We start from the raw sequence: 14,416 nt of genomic DNA on the forward strand, positions 1-14,416 counted from the left end.
GACTTACCTTGGGTTGTTCTTCATCCAGAGATTTCTTTTGCCACGAATGAGTAAATTACTTACCCCACTATTGCATCGCACTTTATTGTGAGAATGGATATTGAACTGATGGTGTAGTTTCCAGTTACGGAAAATTCACCCAAATCTCACGCATGTCCCCGGTGCACATTCTGCAACGTTCAGAAGAATTTTTCAAAGAAGGTACATCTTAGACTCATAGCTTTTTCTCAGAAAACCAAAAAGAAGTTTACAGGTAATACTTGGAAACGCTGAACTCCTACAGGTATGGTTTCCTGTTCGGGAGAAAAGACTCTTCTGTGGGTGGAGCTAAAATATTCTTGGATTTGTTTGGAAACCACCCTGCTCTTCTTGTCTGTCCTCCCACAGGTACACGGACGCTCCCCTTCCCGCAGCCGACGCCAAATCTCCGGAAACTCCGGCCATTAATAGCCACCTTCCTTTCACAGGGCCGCCTGCAATACGCTCGGGAAGAAAAGGAAAACTCACCACTTGCCTTTTCTGCCAGATTTTCTCTCCCACAATTTCCTGCACATCCTCTGAAGGCGCTGTCTGTAACAAACGAATCCTTTGGGAGTCCTGCAAGAGGAATAACGTCAATTTATGTCTAGTTCTCATTCGTTTTAAGAAAGGTCTGCAATCCGAGCTTGCAGCCGACACTTTCCAAGCCGCGTCCATCCCCAGCACCTTTCAGGTTTTGTCTTTTCTAAAATGGAGTCTGCGGCAAATGTCAGGCTCCTCCTCCTACTTTTTAGCCTGTAGCACCACCAGGCGTCCGAACTGAAAACCTGATGTATATACCAAGCTTTCCGTCAGAAACTGTCAAAATCTGTTCTTCGTCATGTCCGTCGTCTGGTGGCACAGTTCTTAAATTATTTCTTCGGGCTACTCCTCGGGTTTTTGGTTTAACCAATGTGAACAAAAACAATTATTAATTGGTGCACGGTTTTATTATATTTCTAATTATCAATTATTTTGTTATACTATCATAGCTGTACAATTTCTTTTGAGAGTAACTTGAACTGGATTTCTTCCATTTCAGAGAGGCCACCCATTTGGCCATGCATTAATTGAATTTATTAATTCATCGGCAGGTGTTTGGGATTATATCCAGGCCGTGTGAAAGATATTGAGGGTAGAAAATGGAATAAAGCCTGGTGCCTACACCCCAGGAGGTTACAGCCTAGAAGGGGGACCCAGAGACAATGACCTTAGTGGGAGCTAAGGGCCAAGATAAGAGATTTGCACAGGCACTATGACTACTCAAAGGGATACTAAGTAAGAACAGAAATGGGCTATGAGGAAGATTCCAGAGGAGGTGAGGTTTGAACTAAATTGAATTTTATGGTACCAACTTAAACACAAACCCAGTGAAATTATTTTCTACTCCTGATGAAGTATTTCTGATTTTGTGAGAAATGAGATTTTCTCAAAAGATGGGAACATCAGGGCTTATGTGAAATTCAATGCAGTCTTTCCTTTTTTTTTTTTTTTAATTTTTTTTAACGTTTATTTATTTTTGAGACAGAGAGAGACAGAGCATGAACGGGGGAGGGTCAGAGAGAGGGAGACACAGAATCTGAAACAGGCTCCAGGCTCTGAGCTGTCAGCACAGAGCCCGACGCGGGGCTCGAACTCACGGACCGCGAGATCATGACCTGAGCCAAAGTCGGCCGCTTAACCGACTGAGCCACCCAGGCACCCCTCAATGCAGTCTTTCAGTGAGTGAACAGCACAGAGACTTTATGAAGTATTGTGGGTTGACAACTAAACGACTAGGGATGGGCCCTTTTTTCTGATTTGAATTTGGTACAGATGTCTAATACTCAATTTAAAGCAGAGTCCTGCAACTTGAGTTGTATGCACATGTGAGTAATTTGTTGTGTTAACAATATCAGCTTTTTTAAATGTTTATTTACAGAGAGAGAGAGAGAGAGAGAGAGAGAGAGAGAGAGAGAGAGAGAGAAAACACATTCAGGGGAGTGGCAGAGAGGGAGAGAGAATGCCAAGCAGGCTCCACTCTGTCAGCAAAGAGCCTGATTCACATGCTGGATCCCACAAACCATGAGATCATGACCTGAGCTTAAACCAAGGAGCCACCCAGGCGCCCCTCCCTTTTAATCCTTTTGATATCTCCAAGGTCTGTGGTAATGATCTGTTTCATTCCTGGGATTAGTACTTTGTATTTTCTCTTTTTCTTTGAACTTCTCTAAGAACAAGCTCTCTGCTTCACTAATTGTTTCTATTATTTTTCTGTTTTGAATTTCATTGACTTCTGCTTTTATTACTATATACTTCCATCTTCTTGCTTTGGATGTGTTTTGTTCTTCTTTGTCTAGGTTCTTGAGGGTAGGCTTATTGATTTGAGGCTTTTCCTCTGTCTTAATGTTTACATTTAATAGTATACATTTCCCTCCTAACACTATTTTAGCTGTGCCCCACAAATTCTGATATGTTGTATTTTCATTTTCATTCAGTTCAATGCACTTTAAAATTGCCCTTGGCACTTCCTCCTTAATATGTGCATTATTTATATGTGTATCATTTAGGTTTGAAGTGTTTTGGATAGTTTTATCTTATCCTTCTATTAGTGATTTCTAGTTTACTTTTTTTGTGGTTGCTGAGTGCCTTCTCTATCATAATAATTACTTTAAATTTGTTAAGATTTATTTAATGGTCCAGGATATAATCTACTATTTTGGTACATGTTCTGTGAGCACTTAGAAAGAGTGTAATTCTGTTCTTCTTGGGTAGAGTGTCCTATATATGTCTATTAGATCCTGTTAGTTGGTTGTCGAGTTCTTGCTGAGTTTGTCTACTTCTTCTGTCAATGGCCGAGAGAAATGCTGAGGTCTCCAAACTACAGTTGTGAATTTGTCTGTCTCTCCTTTCTGTTCTATCAATTTTGCTTCACATATATTGCAGCTCTGTTGTTCCACACATGAGCATTTAGGATCACTATGGCTTCTTAGTGAACTGACTTTCTTACCACTATATCATGTACCTTTCTGCCTCTGATAATTTTCTTTCTCTGAAATTTCTGATATTAATATGGCCACACCTGCTTTCTTTTATTAACATATTTATGATATATATTTTCCCATACTTTAACTTTCAACTAACCTGTATTGTTATATCTGAAGTGAATTTATTATAGACAGTATATATTGAAGTCATGTTTTTTAATCCATTCTGCCAACTTCTGTCTTTAACTGGTGTGTTTGGATCATTTACATTTAAAAAAAAATCTTTTAATGTTTATTTTTGAGAGAGTGACAGAGTGCGAGCAGGGGAGGGACAGAGAGAGAGGGAGACAAAGAATCTGAAACAGGCTCCAGGCTCCGAGCTGTCAGCACAGAGCCTGCTGCAGGGCTCGAACCCATGAACGGTGAGATCATGACCTGAACCAAATTCGGATGCTTAACCCACTGAGCCACCCAGGTACCGCTGGATCACTTACATTTAATGTAATTATTCATATGCTAGGGCTTAAGTCTGCCATTTTAATTTTTGGTTTCTGTTTGTTTCTGTTTTCTTTCTCTCTATCTTTCTGTAGGTTACTTGACCATTTTTAAACATTTGATTTAGATTTATCTATAGTGTTTCTGAGTATATTGCTTTATAAGACTTTTTAGTGGCTGCTTTAGGTATTACATTATATATAGATAACTTTTCACAGTCTACTTATATCATTTCATCTGTTTGAATGAAATATAGTTAGTTATTCCCTCTATATACATTCAGAACCACATCAGGCAGTGTTGCCATTTTTGTTTCAACATAATTTAGGAAATTCAAGAGGAGAAGAAAGCCTATTGTATTCACCCATTTTTTACTCACTGTGTTCTTTTTTTTTTTTTTTTATCTCACTGTGTTCTTTATTGTTTACTGATGTTCCAAGTTTCCTTTTAAAAAAAAATTTTTTTTTAAGTGTGTGTGTGAGTGTGTGTGTGTGTGTTTCACCTCTTTATCCATTCATCTATCAACAGACACTTGGACTGCTTCTAATTATTGTAAATAATGCTGCCATAAACATAGGGATGCATATATCCTTTTGAATTGGTGTTTTTGTGTTCTTTGGGTAAATTCCCAGTAGTGTGATTACTGGATCATGGAGTAGTTCTATTTTTAATTTTTTGAGGAACTTCCATGCTGTTTTCCACAGTGGCTGCACCAGTTTGCATTCCCACTAAGAGTGCATGAGGGTTCCTTTTTCTCCACATCCTTGCCAACACTTGTTTCCTGTGTTTTTGATTTTAACCATTCTGACAGGTATGAGGTGATATCTCATTGTAGTTTTGACTTGTGTTTTCTTGATGATGAGTAATGCTGAGCATCTTTTTATGAGTCTTTTGGACATCTGGATGTCTTCTTTGGAGAAATATCTGTTCATGTCTTCTGCTTATTTTTTAATTGGATTATTTGTTTTTGGGATGTTGAGTTGTGTAAATTCTTTATATATTTTGGATACTAACCCTTTATTGGATACATCATTTGCAAATGTCTTTCTCTCATTCAGTTGGTTTTCCATTAGTTTCGTTGTTTCCTTTGCTGTGCAGAAGCTTTTTAGTTTGATCTCATCCCAATAATTTATTTTTGCTTTAACTTCTTTTGCCACAGGAGATATATCTAGAAAAATGTTGCTATGGCCAATATCAGAGAAATTACTGCATGTGCTCTCTTCTTGGATTTTTATGATTTCAGGTCTTACATTTAGGTCTTTAATCCATTTTGAGTTTATTTTTCTTTATGGTGTAAGAGAGTAATCCAGTTTCATTCTTTTGCATGTAGCCATCCAGTTTTCCAAACATCATTTGTTGGACTGTCATTTTCCTATTGTGTATTCTTGTCTCTTTTGTTTAAGATTAACTGACCATATAATCATGGGTTTGTTTCTGGGCTTCCCATCCTGTTCTACTCATGTATGTGTCTATTTCTGTGCCAATATCATACTGTTTTGATTATTATAGCTTTGTAATATAACTTGAAATCTGGAATTTTGATAATTTCAGCTTTGTTTTGTATTTTCAAGATTGTTTAGGCTATCTGGGGTCCTTTGTGGTTTCACACAAATTTTAGGATCACTTGTTCTAGTTTTGTGAAAAATGCTGTTGGTATTTTGATAGGGATTGCATTAAATCTATAGATTGCTTTGGGTAGTATGAACCTTTTAACAATATTTTTTCTTCCAATCCATGAGAGTGGAATATATTTCCATTTGTGTGTGTGTCATAACTTCAGAAATTTTTGGCAGTGGTTTTTCAACATTTTTTTCATGAGCAAGATAGACCCATTTAGCTTCTGGCTCTAAGCAGCGACCCCAGCTTTTATTTTCCATCTTGCATGGAGAACATTTTTCTCCCAATAGCCCATCAGAGCCAAACTTATGACAACCAATGCCAGCTTCCCATTCTGTAGCTCAGAAATATAAGGGCTTCATCCTTGTTCACTATTTTATGTTTGTTCCATTTTGTTTTACACATTTTCTAATTTTTAATTTTTATCTATTTTTTTGTGTGTTCATGTGAGCAGGGCATGGTGCACAGAAGTATAAGCTTGCTTCACCAGCTTAAGAGAAAACTGTGTCATTTTTACTTTTTAATATTTTATTTCAGTGTTATATAAACACAACCAATACTTTAGTAATATTTTTAAGTGTTACAGAAATTGTAAATGAAGTCAAATTTTTGGTTGAAGAGTGTCTGATTAGTTGCATACTTTAATGATATTCAACTGTACAGAAAATAGGCCTTTGTATAGGAGACTTACATGGATGAGTTCTGCTTCCACAAAGGAGACAAATTCATCTTTAAATAGAAACCAACACGGGCACTTGGGTGCCTCACTGGTTGAGTGTCTGACTTCGGCTCAGGTCATGATCTCGCGGTTTCTGAGTTCGAGCTCCACATAGGGCTCACTGCTGTCAGAGCAGAGCCCACTTCAGATCCTCTGTCTCCCTCTCTCTCTCTGCCCCTCCCCTTCTCATGCTCTCTCTCTCAAAAATAAATTTAAAAACATTAAAAAAAAGAAACCAACAACAGCAAAATACAGAGACATTGCAGAGAAAGCAATATATTTACTTATTTTTAGGAGAATTAAGTAGAACCAGACAGACCAATTCCATTTCTTGTATATCTGTATGTCTAATTTCAGCATATAAATCTATGTCTTAACTGACAACTCTATTAAACATAGCTTATAAATATATAAACATGCCCACATAATAAAATTTAAAGTTTTCATAGTTTACTGTTTATTTAGTAGTTTTATAACTGTAATGGAAATTTTAAATCAAATTAATGTAATTTTTATTTGAAGTTAAAACATCATTATGAAGAAACTTTAACAAGATTTAAGAAACTTATACTTGTTTAAGATCATACAGAATATAGAGTTACAAAGAAATACTTATTTTGGCCAAATGTGTTCTATGTGGATAATTCCAGTCTTATAAATCTGCTTTTCATCCCAGATAAAAAGACTTCCTGAACAACAAAATAAATAATAATAACATTGAATTATAACCCAAATAAAAAGGTAAATATCCATGAGACTATACATAAAGAAATGACTACATAATAAGTAAATAGAGGAGAAATGACAAGATTTCCTTATAGGAGAATTTCAATTAATTAGTGTAAAAGGAATCAGGGAAATAGAAAATTACCATCTAAATGCCACAGTGTTAATTGCCATAGGAAATATCCAGCAATGGATACAAAAATTAATGGGCAAAAGTTTAAGCAGAAACATGATATTTGCATAGTTTCAAAGCGTCTCTCTCCAAGTATTTATTAATTACAAAGAGAGAAATAGTAACTTTACAGTGGAGAAACTTGACAGATATTATATTAAGCAAGTGTTGGAGATTAATATCACCTTAACACTACTGAACTGTACACTTAAAAATCTTTAACATGGTAAATTTTGTGTTATTTTTAACCACAATTTTTTTAAAAGATTAATGTCACCAGTCAATAGGACACATTGACATCATGTACCCCCTGATAATGATGTACTGAGAAGGATACAGTATCATTTCTGCAGTATTCTTCCCAATAATGCATAGCATCAATAATCTATGGGGTGCCTGGGTGGCTTAGTTGGTTGAGTGTCCGACTTTGGCTCAGGTCATGATCTCATGATCTCATGGTTCACGGGTTCAAGCCCTGCATTGGGCTCTGCGCTGACAGCTCAGAGTCTGGAGCCTGCTTCGGATTCCGTGTCTCCTTCTCTGTCTGCCCCTCCCCCTCCCCCACTCACACTCTCTCTCTCTCTCTCTCTCTCAAAAATAAATAATAAACATTAAAAAAAGTTAAAAGGAAAACAATCTACAGAAGACAAAGACAATCTCAAATTGAGGAAATGTTTGTTAACTAAAATTATTATGGTAATCATTTCACAATACATGTAAATCAAGTCATTATCCTGTATGCCTTTAACATATTCAGTACTATATGTCAATTATATCTCAATAAAACTGAAAAAAGTTGAGGAACATTTTTACAAATAACTGACTAGTACTCTTCAAAAGTCTTGAGGTCATGAAAGACAAGGAAAGGTTAAGAAACTATCATGGATGGTAGAAACTAAGGAGACATAATTAAATGTGTTGTAGGATTTTGGATTGGATCCTTGAAAAGAAAAAGGACACTAGGGAAAAAAGTGGTGAAACCTAAGTAAAGTCTGTAGTTTAGTTAATAGAATTGTACGAAGGTTAATTTCTTAATTTTGATAACTGGCAACGGTTATGTAAGATGTTAACATTAAGGGAAGCTAGGTGAAGGGAACTTTATACTACTCATGTGGTTTTGTAAGTCTAAAATTATCTCATAACAAAAAATTTCTAAAGGGCTTAAATTCCTTATAACTTAAAACTTCCAGTATAAATGTAAGTCTATATATATTTCAAAGTTAAATAGGTTATTGAAGCAATTTGCCCAAATTAGATATTTTTAATTGAATATTTATCATGGCCTTTTTATACAAGAGCACTTTAAAGCACTTGAATTAGGTCTTTGACTAAATACATAGTTATAACGTCAGTTGACATTTGAGGGAAGGTAACTGTCCTAATTATTTCCATTCTTTATTTTAACTTGCGGATGGAAATCTGACTTAATCTCAGCTGGTATATAGAGTGCTCTCCAAATTCAAATGGCTCACATCACATTCAGCAAATTGATACAGAGATGTTTTTAGTTTTTAATCATCAAGTACAATTGGAATTTTCTTAGAAACTTGAAGTCTGAATAAAAATGATAGATCATCAATTAACACAGTGGTTGTCAATCTGAAGTCCATGGCCAAAGTTTCACTGGTCTAAGGCAAAAATGAGCCCAATAATGGCATAATACATTTTTCATAAAATGACGTTTTTAGTTTAGAGGACAGTTTCCTTTATTGGATCACTGTATTATCATTTTTACATTAAAATGCCATTTCCTTTGTGAAATAATGTTACAAATTAATAGTGTTTGTTTCATTTTAATTATTTTTCCATACATGGAAAAAGTTGACAAATCTACATTTTCCATCCATTTTGTGTATTTGTGTATGTGAACTTTACTATTTGAAATTCAAAGTCTTAGGGGCACCTGGGTGGCTCAGTCAGTTAAGCGTGGACTCTGGATTTCAGCTCAGGTCATGATCTCACAGTTCATGAGTTCGAGCCCCACGTTAGGCATTGTGCTAATGTTGGGGAGCCTACTTGAGATTCTCTCTCCCTTTCTCTCTGCCCGCTCTCTCAAAATAAATAAATAAACTTAAAAAAAATGAAATTCAAAGTCTTAAAATCACCATTCTATACAATTTTCTTTCCTTATTCTTACTATCAAGCCAGAGTCTTGCCATTGATTATGGTCACATCATGAAATGTAATCAAATACAGTTAATCCATGACAATTATTTAATCAAATGCAGTTAACCCAGAGGCTTTTAGTTAATAATGTTTTAACTAATTACTATTTACCCAAAAAAGAATTCTATCTTCTTTCTCACTTAAGGCCTCTGATTTCAGCATACCTTAACAATCCTAACCTAAATATACTGAAACACTATTCCATGTTTTGTTCAAGAAAGACCTTTACTCCAAATGAGCAGATTATAACATGATTTATGGAAAACAGTTAATATTAATAAAAAAGACAATTCATTGGTATTCCACATTTGATTTATCCATTCTCAAAATATTAAGGAAAATACTGAAGGCAGACATAGGTTATACCAGTTCTGCCCTAAGCATTTCTAACATTTTAAAAATAACTTATCACTAAATTTTAGTATATCTTGGTCACCAGGTAGGCAGCCAGATAGTACCATTCGGAGTCAGTCATAATTCTATGAATGAAGCTTATATCAATGAATATGATTTAAGAAGTATTTTAAGAGATACTTCTGTACCCTAAGAAATCCAGGTACAAATATTGTGCTCTCCTGTACAGGACATATCCTCATGGGTCTGAATTTACACACATTTAAATAAAATAAGGCACATGATTAAAGTGTCACTAAAGCAAACGTTAAAAAAAACTTTTAAGGCAAGTTAGTAGTGTGGTTAGCATCATTGAAATATGTTAACGTTTTAATATTGGTTTTTTAAATTTTAGAATGAGAGAAATTAAAATAGCTTATGAAGGCAAAACCATGATAATCAAAAAAAAGCCTAACTTCTTTCATGATTCCATTTCATTTTATGAATGATTTGCTAGGAAGTACCTTTTTTCTCAGTTTCCATGACATCACTTCAGAATCCTCAGAAGGGAAAATGGCCTAAAATCCAATCTGGTAATATCTGAAAATGTATCTTTTCTTAAGGCCACTTAATTGGTATTATCACTTTTTCCTTTAATATCTTTTATTTTGATAGCATTTGTTAACGACAATAAGCCTTACTGATTTTTTCCCCCTCATCTACCTTTTATTCTCCACATTCAAATAACTGTTCTCTGATAAGTAAGGGATAGACACCTGTATACAAAGAGAGGTTTCGGCTTGCCTAAGGCCTAAACGACCATTAAGAAATCCCATCTAACTTAATTTTGGAGAACATTCCTGAACTGAATCTCTTTAGTCTTTCTACCCTTACTCACATTCTCAAATAAGTCAATTCTTTTTTTTTCTTTACCTTTCCTTTTACCTGATTACCTATGAGGACCATTCACCAGGCATTTGTGTCCTTATGATTCAAAGATGATCTCCACTTACTAAGGAATAAAAATCTAGAAATTTCTGAGTAATGATAAGCTATATATCTGTTTCTCAAATCTAACTGCTTCCTGATGTATCAAAACTAGAAGCTAGTTTTCTTCCCCATGCATGCATAACTGTCTACTAGAAAACAATTTAAAGGCAAAATAACAGGATATCTCTGTGGAACTAAGCATTTCCAGGTCCAGAACTAATGAACTGAGCATTTCCAGGTCCAGAATTCATGTGTCCAGAGGACACATGAATAATGATTACTTATAGCTCATGAGCAAGAACTACATATAGTTATCAGGTACTTGGCCATGGCCCTCTGACCCCCGAGACCTATTCCTACCAGAATCTGGGGGTAAACTGGAGCCAGCCTCTGTTTTTGCTTCTCCAGTGCCATGTGGGAAGGGGAAGTTGGGCATAAAGCGCTTAAGGAACCGAAACTCACTATTGCCAGTGCCAGTGGCAGAGCACATTTCATAGGGACATGGCTGAGATAAAGATCCATTGGCTCCTTCTTGTACCAAGTTGTTAGGGAAATTACAGTCATCATAGAAATGCTCTTGAACTGTGAACTTTTCTCTATATTTAACCTTCTGGTAGATGTGTATAACAAAGATCACTGTGACAGAGAGGAGAAAGAGAAAGGAAAGCACAGCCAGAGAAATGACCAAATATTTAGTGGATGGATTTACCCTTGTAGGATGCTTGGATGGATCCCGAAACTGTAGATAGGGCTCAGAAAACCCATCTACCAGCAAAATGTTGAGTGAGGCAGTAGTGGAAAGAGCTGGTTGGCCATGATCCTGAACAAGAATTGTAAGTTTCTGAACCACGGGGTCTCTTTCAGCTATCTGCCGCAGTGTACGGATTTCCCCATTTTGTTGTTGAACGGAGAATAACCCAGTGTCAGTGGCCTTAAGGAGATGATATGAAAGCCAAGAATTCTGACCTGAGTCACCGTCCACAGCCACTACCTTGGTCACCAGGTAGCCTGCCTCTGCAGACCTGGGCACTAGGTCATTGCAGGGCAAGGTGCCATTCTGCAGTGGGTACAAGATCATTGGGCGGTTGTCATTGTCATCCAGAACAACCACTCTGACAGTAACCTGGCTACTCAGTGACAGGAAGCCCCCATCAGTTGCCTTTACCACAAACTGAAATTTTTGAATGGCCTCATAATCCATGGTTCTCAGTGCATAGAGCTTCCCATTGTCTGAATTTATGGAGATGTAAGCAAAGACTGATAAATCTCCACTTTCTGGAGGAAGCAGAGTATATGTTACTTGGGCATTCTCACCCAAATCTAGATCCTCAGCATGAACTTTGCCAATAAAAATTGCAGGGCTGTTGTTTTCTCGAACAGTCAAAATGTATGAGTCTTCCTGAAATATTGGGGGATTGTCATTAATGTCAGATATTAGCACCTCAATCACAGTTTCTGTGAACAGACTGGGTGGCCCAGTATCCATGGCAACAACGGTGATATTGTAGCCTGAGACCTCTTCCCGATCCAAGACTCTGTCAGTAACCAGAGAGTAAGAATTCCGGAAAGTAGGTTTGACTGCAAAGGGAAGGTCTTCTCTGAGGAAGCAGATGATTTTTCCTCCCACTCGAATGTCCCGGTCTCGGATAGAGAAAAGGGCCACTACAGTCTCTAATGGGGAGTCCTCAGGGAGAGGGCTGGACACAGAGGAGATTGTCACTTCAGGAGGATTGTCATTAACATCCACCACTTCCACCAGGACTTTGCTGTGGGCAGAAAGGCCCCCTCCATCGGTGGCTTGAATGTCAATATCATATGTTTCAATTGCTTCAAAATCTAGGGGCCCTCTTAGTCGAACATCCCCAGTCTGCGAGTCAATCTGAAACGTCTGGAGAATTGCTTCTGGGTTTTGAGCTAAGGAATAAGTTATATCTTTGTTGGAGCCCTCATCCAGGTCTGTGGCACTCACAGTGACCACCAAAGAACCATTGGCACTATTTTCTAGTACCTGAGCGCGGTACACCAATCTGGAGAACTGAGGCACGTGGTCATTGACGTCCAGAACGACCACACGGATGTGAGCGATGCCAGATTTGGGAGGGGACCCGCCATCCACCGCTGTAATTGTCAAGTTGACTTCAGGCTGCTCCTCTCTGTCCAGGGGCTTATCCAGCACCAGCTCAGCGTATTTGGGCCCATGGCTGCGAAAGCGGGTATGCAGGTGGAAATACGTGTTGGGGCTTAAGGTGTAGTTTTGGAGACCATTGAGGCCCACGTCCAGATCCTGGGCACTCTGCAGAGGAAAACGTGAACCCAAGGGGGTACTCTCCGGAATCTTTAAAAGCGGCTCCTTGTTTAGGAAAATCGGGGCATTGTCATTGATATCAAATACCCTGACCTCGACACGAAAGGACTGCAGCGGCTCCACCAAGACTATTTCAAAATGCAGAACACACGGGTCAGCTTTGCCACAGAGTGACTCCCTATCCAGTTTCTCCTTCACGAATAGATCCCCTGTCTTGCGGTGGAGCCGGAAGTGCACTTTGTTGCCCTCGGAAACCAGCCGCGCCCCGCGCGCAGCCAGCTTCCCTACCTCCAGCCCCAGGTCCTTAGCCACATTAGCTACAAACGAACCGCTCTCCATCTCTTCTGCCACGGAGTAGCGGATGGTTGCTGCACTTCCCATAGATATGCACACAAAAAAGAGAAGAGACCCTACTTGCCTGTTCTGCATGAGCTTTCTGTGCGCAACCGCCATCCGGTCTCACAAGCGCACTCTACAGCAGCCGCCACCTGTTGCGGGTATACTTCACTTTTCTGCCCACAGATTCTTGGAACTGCTGCTCTCGGCTTTGCTCCTCTGTAACTGCAGCACCGGGCTAGCAAAGCCCGGTAAGCTGTTTTGCACTTGGAAGAAAATTTGCATTGAGCAACTCAACTCCCCAGTCTATCCAGTGTATTAATAGATATGCTCTCATTCTGGAGAGTTAGGCAGAGGATGAAAGTTGTTGCCAAAGCAACGCAGAGTCTTTAATTCCCTTTCAGAAAAAAAGTCCTTGGGAATTAAGAAGCCAATGAGGATAGTCACTTAAGCTGAAGTCACCAATCTGGGAGCCGGCTGGGGCTGCTGCAGCAACCGGCAAACAGCGAGAAGTAAGCAAGCTACCTTGCTTGTCCAGAGATCAAGGGAGAGTCAAAAAGGCAGCTCTTTTTGCCCACGGGTCCTGTCCCTGTGTTTTAATAAAATCACCTGTTTTGCACCAAAAAAGGTGGGGGGGGGGTAGTAAAAAAGATCCTGCAGTGTCTTTTGGAGCCAGATGGAAGTCAGGCAGGGGCAGGGGTTTGGAGAAAGTGGTCAGCAGGAAAAAGAAAGGGGACAGACAGAGGTTTTTCTTTCAGGAACCTGGTGTCCAGTAGGTACATTGATAGGAGAACTGGCCAACTAGGCTCTTGATATGCACAAATCCATTCCTTTCCTAGAACCCTCACCCTCAAGAAGCAGTTGGCTTGGCACTTAGGATTATAATGATAGTAATATTTACTGGGTATGGTTTCTATATAGCACTGGGACTGTGTTAAGTGGTTTACATGCATTATTTAATCCTTGCAACAGCTCTATTAAGTACACATTATTTAACATTTTTTAATGTTTATTTTTGAGAGAGAGAGAGAGAGAGAGAGAGAGAGACTGTGAGTGAAAGAGACATAGAATCCGAAGCAGGCTCCAGGTTCTGTGCTGTGGGAACAGAGGCCAACACGCGGCTCGAACCCACAAACTGCGAGATCATGACCTGAACCCAAGTCTGTGTGCTTAACCGACTGAGCCACCCAGGTGCCCCTCTTTTTTTTTTTTTTTAAAGACAAAGAAACAGACTGGAGAAGTTATGTCACTCTTCCAAGACCCCCTGCCTCATAAGGATTAGAGAAAGAATTCAGTTTAATTTTGTCTGACTCCAGAGTCTCTGCTCTTAATCAGTATATTACTGTGTTTCCCAAATAACATAATGGATAAATGAAATAAAAATGTTTGGCTTTGGATTTGAAAGGAAATGAAATAACAGACTACTTAGATATATTGAAAATGACCTGATAGAAATTTGGGGGATACTTGTTCAGAGTTTCTTTTACAATCATTAGATAATAGAATGTTTAAGAATGATGAACCACCTCAAAAAAGATAGGGTCCAATACTCCCCTCGATTTTTTTAAAGATTA

The 14,416-nt window shown here is 38.3% G+C and overlaps 1 protein-coding gene across 1 annotated transcript; it reads right to left on the reverse strand.

Annotated features, from left to right (window-relative positions):
• Positions 1-10,502: 10,502 nt before the first annotated feature.
• On the reverse strand, positions 10,503-13,141 carry PCDHB1 (protocadherin beta 1). The gene has a single exon (XM_019424245.2). It carries the CDS (start codon positions 12,957-12,959, stop codon positions 10,503-10,505), a length of 2,457 nt encoding a protein of 818 aa, XP_019279790.2. The 5' UTR covers positions 12,960-13,141.
• Positions 13,142-14,416: the final 1,275 nt, after the last annotated feature.

Source organism: Panthera pardus, unplaced genomic scaffold, assembly GCF_024362965.1.
Source record: "Panthera pardus isolate Hobbes unplaced genomic scaffold, ASM2436296v1 HiC_scaffold_2, whole genome shotgun sequence".
NCBI lineage: Eukaryota > Metazoa > Chordata > Mammalia > Carnivora > Felidae > Panthera > Panthera pardus.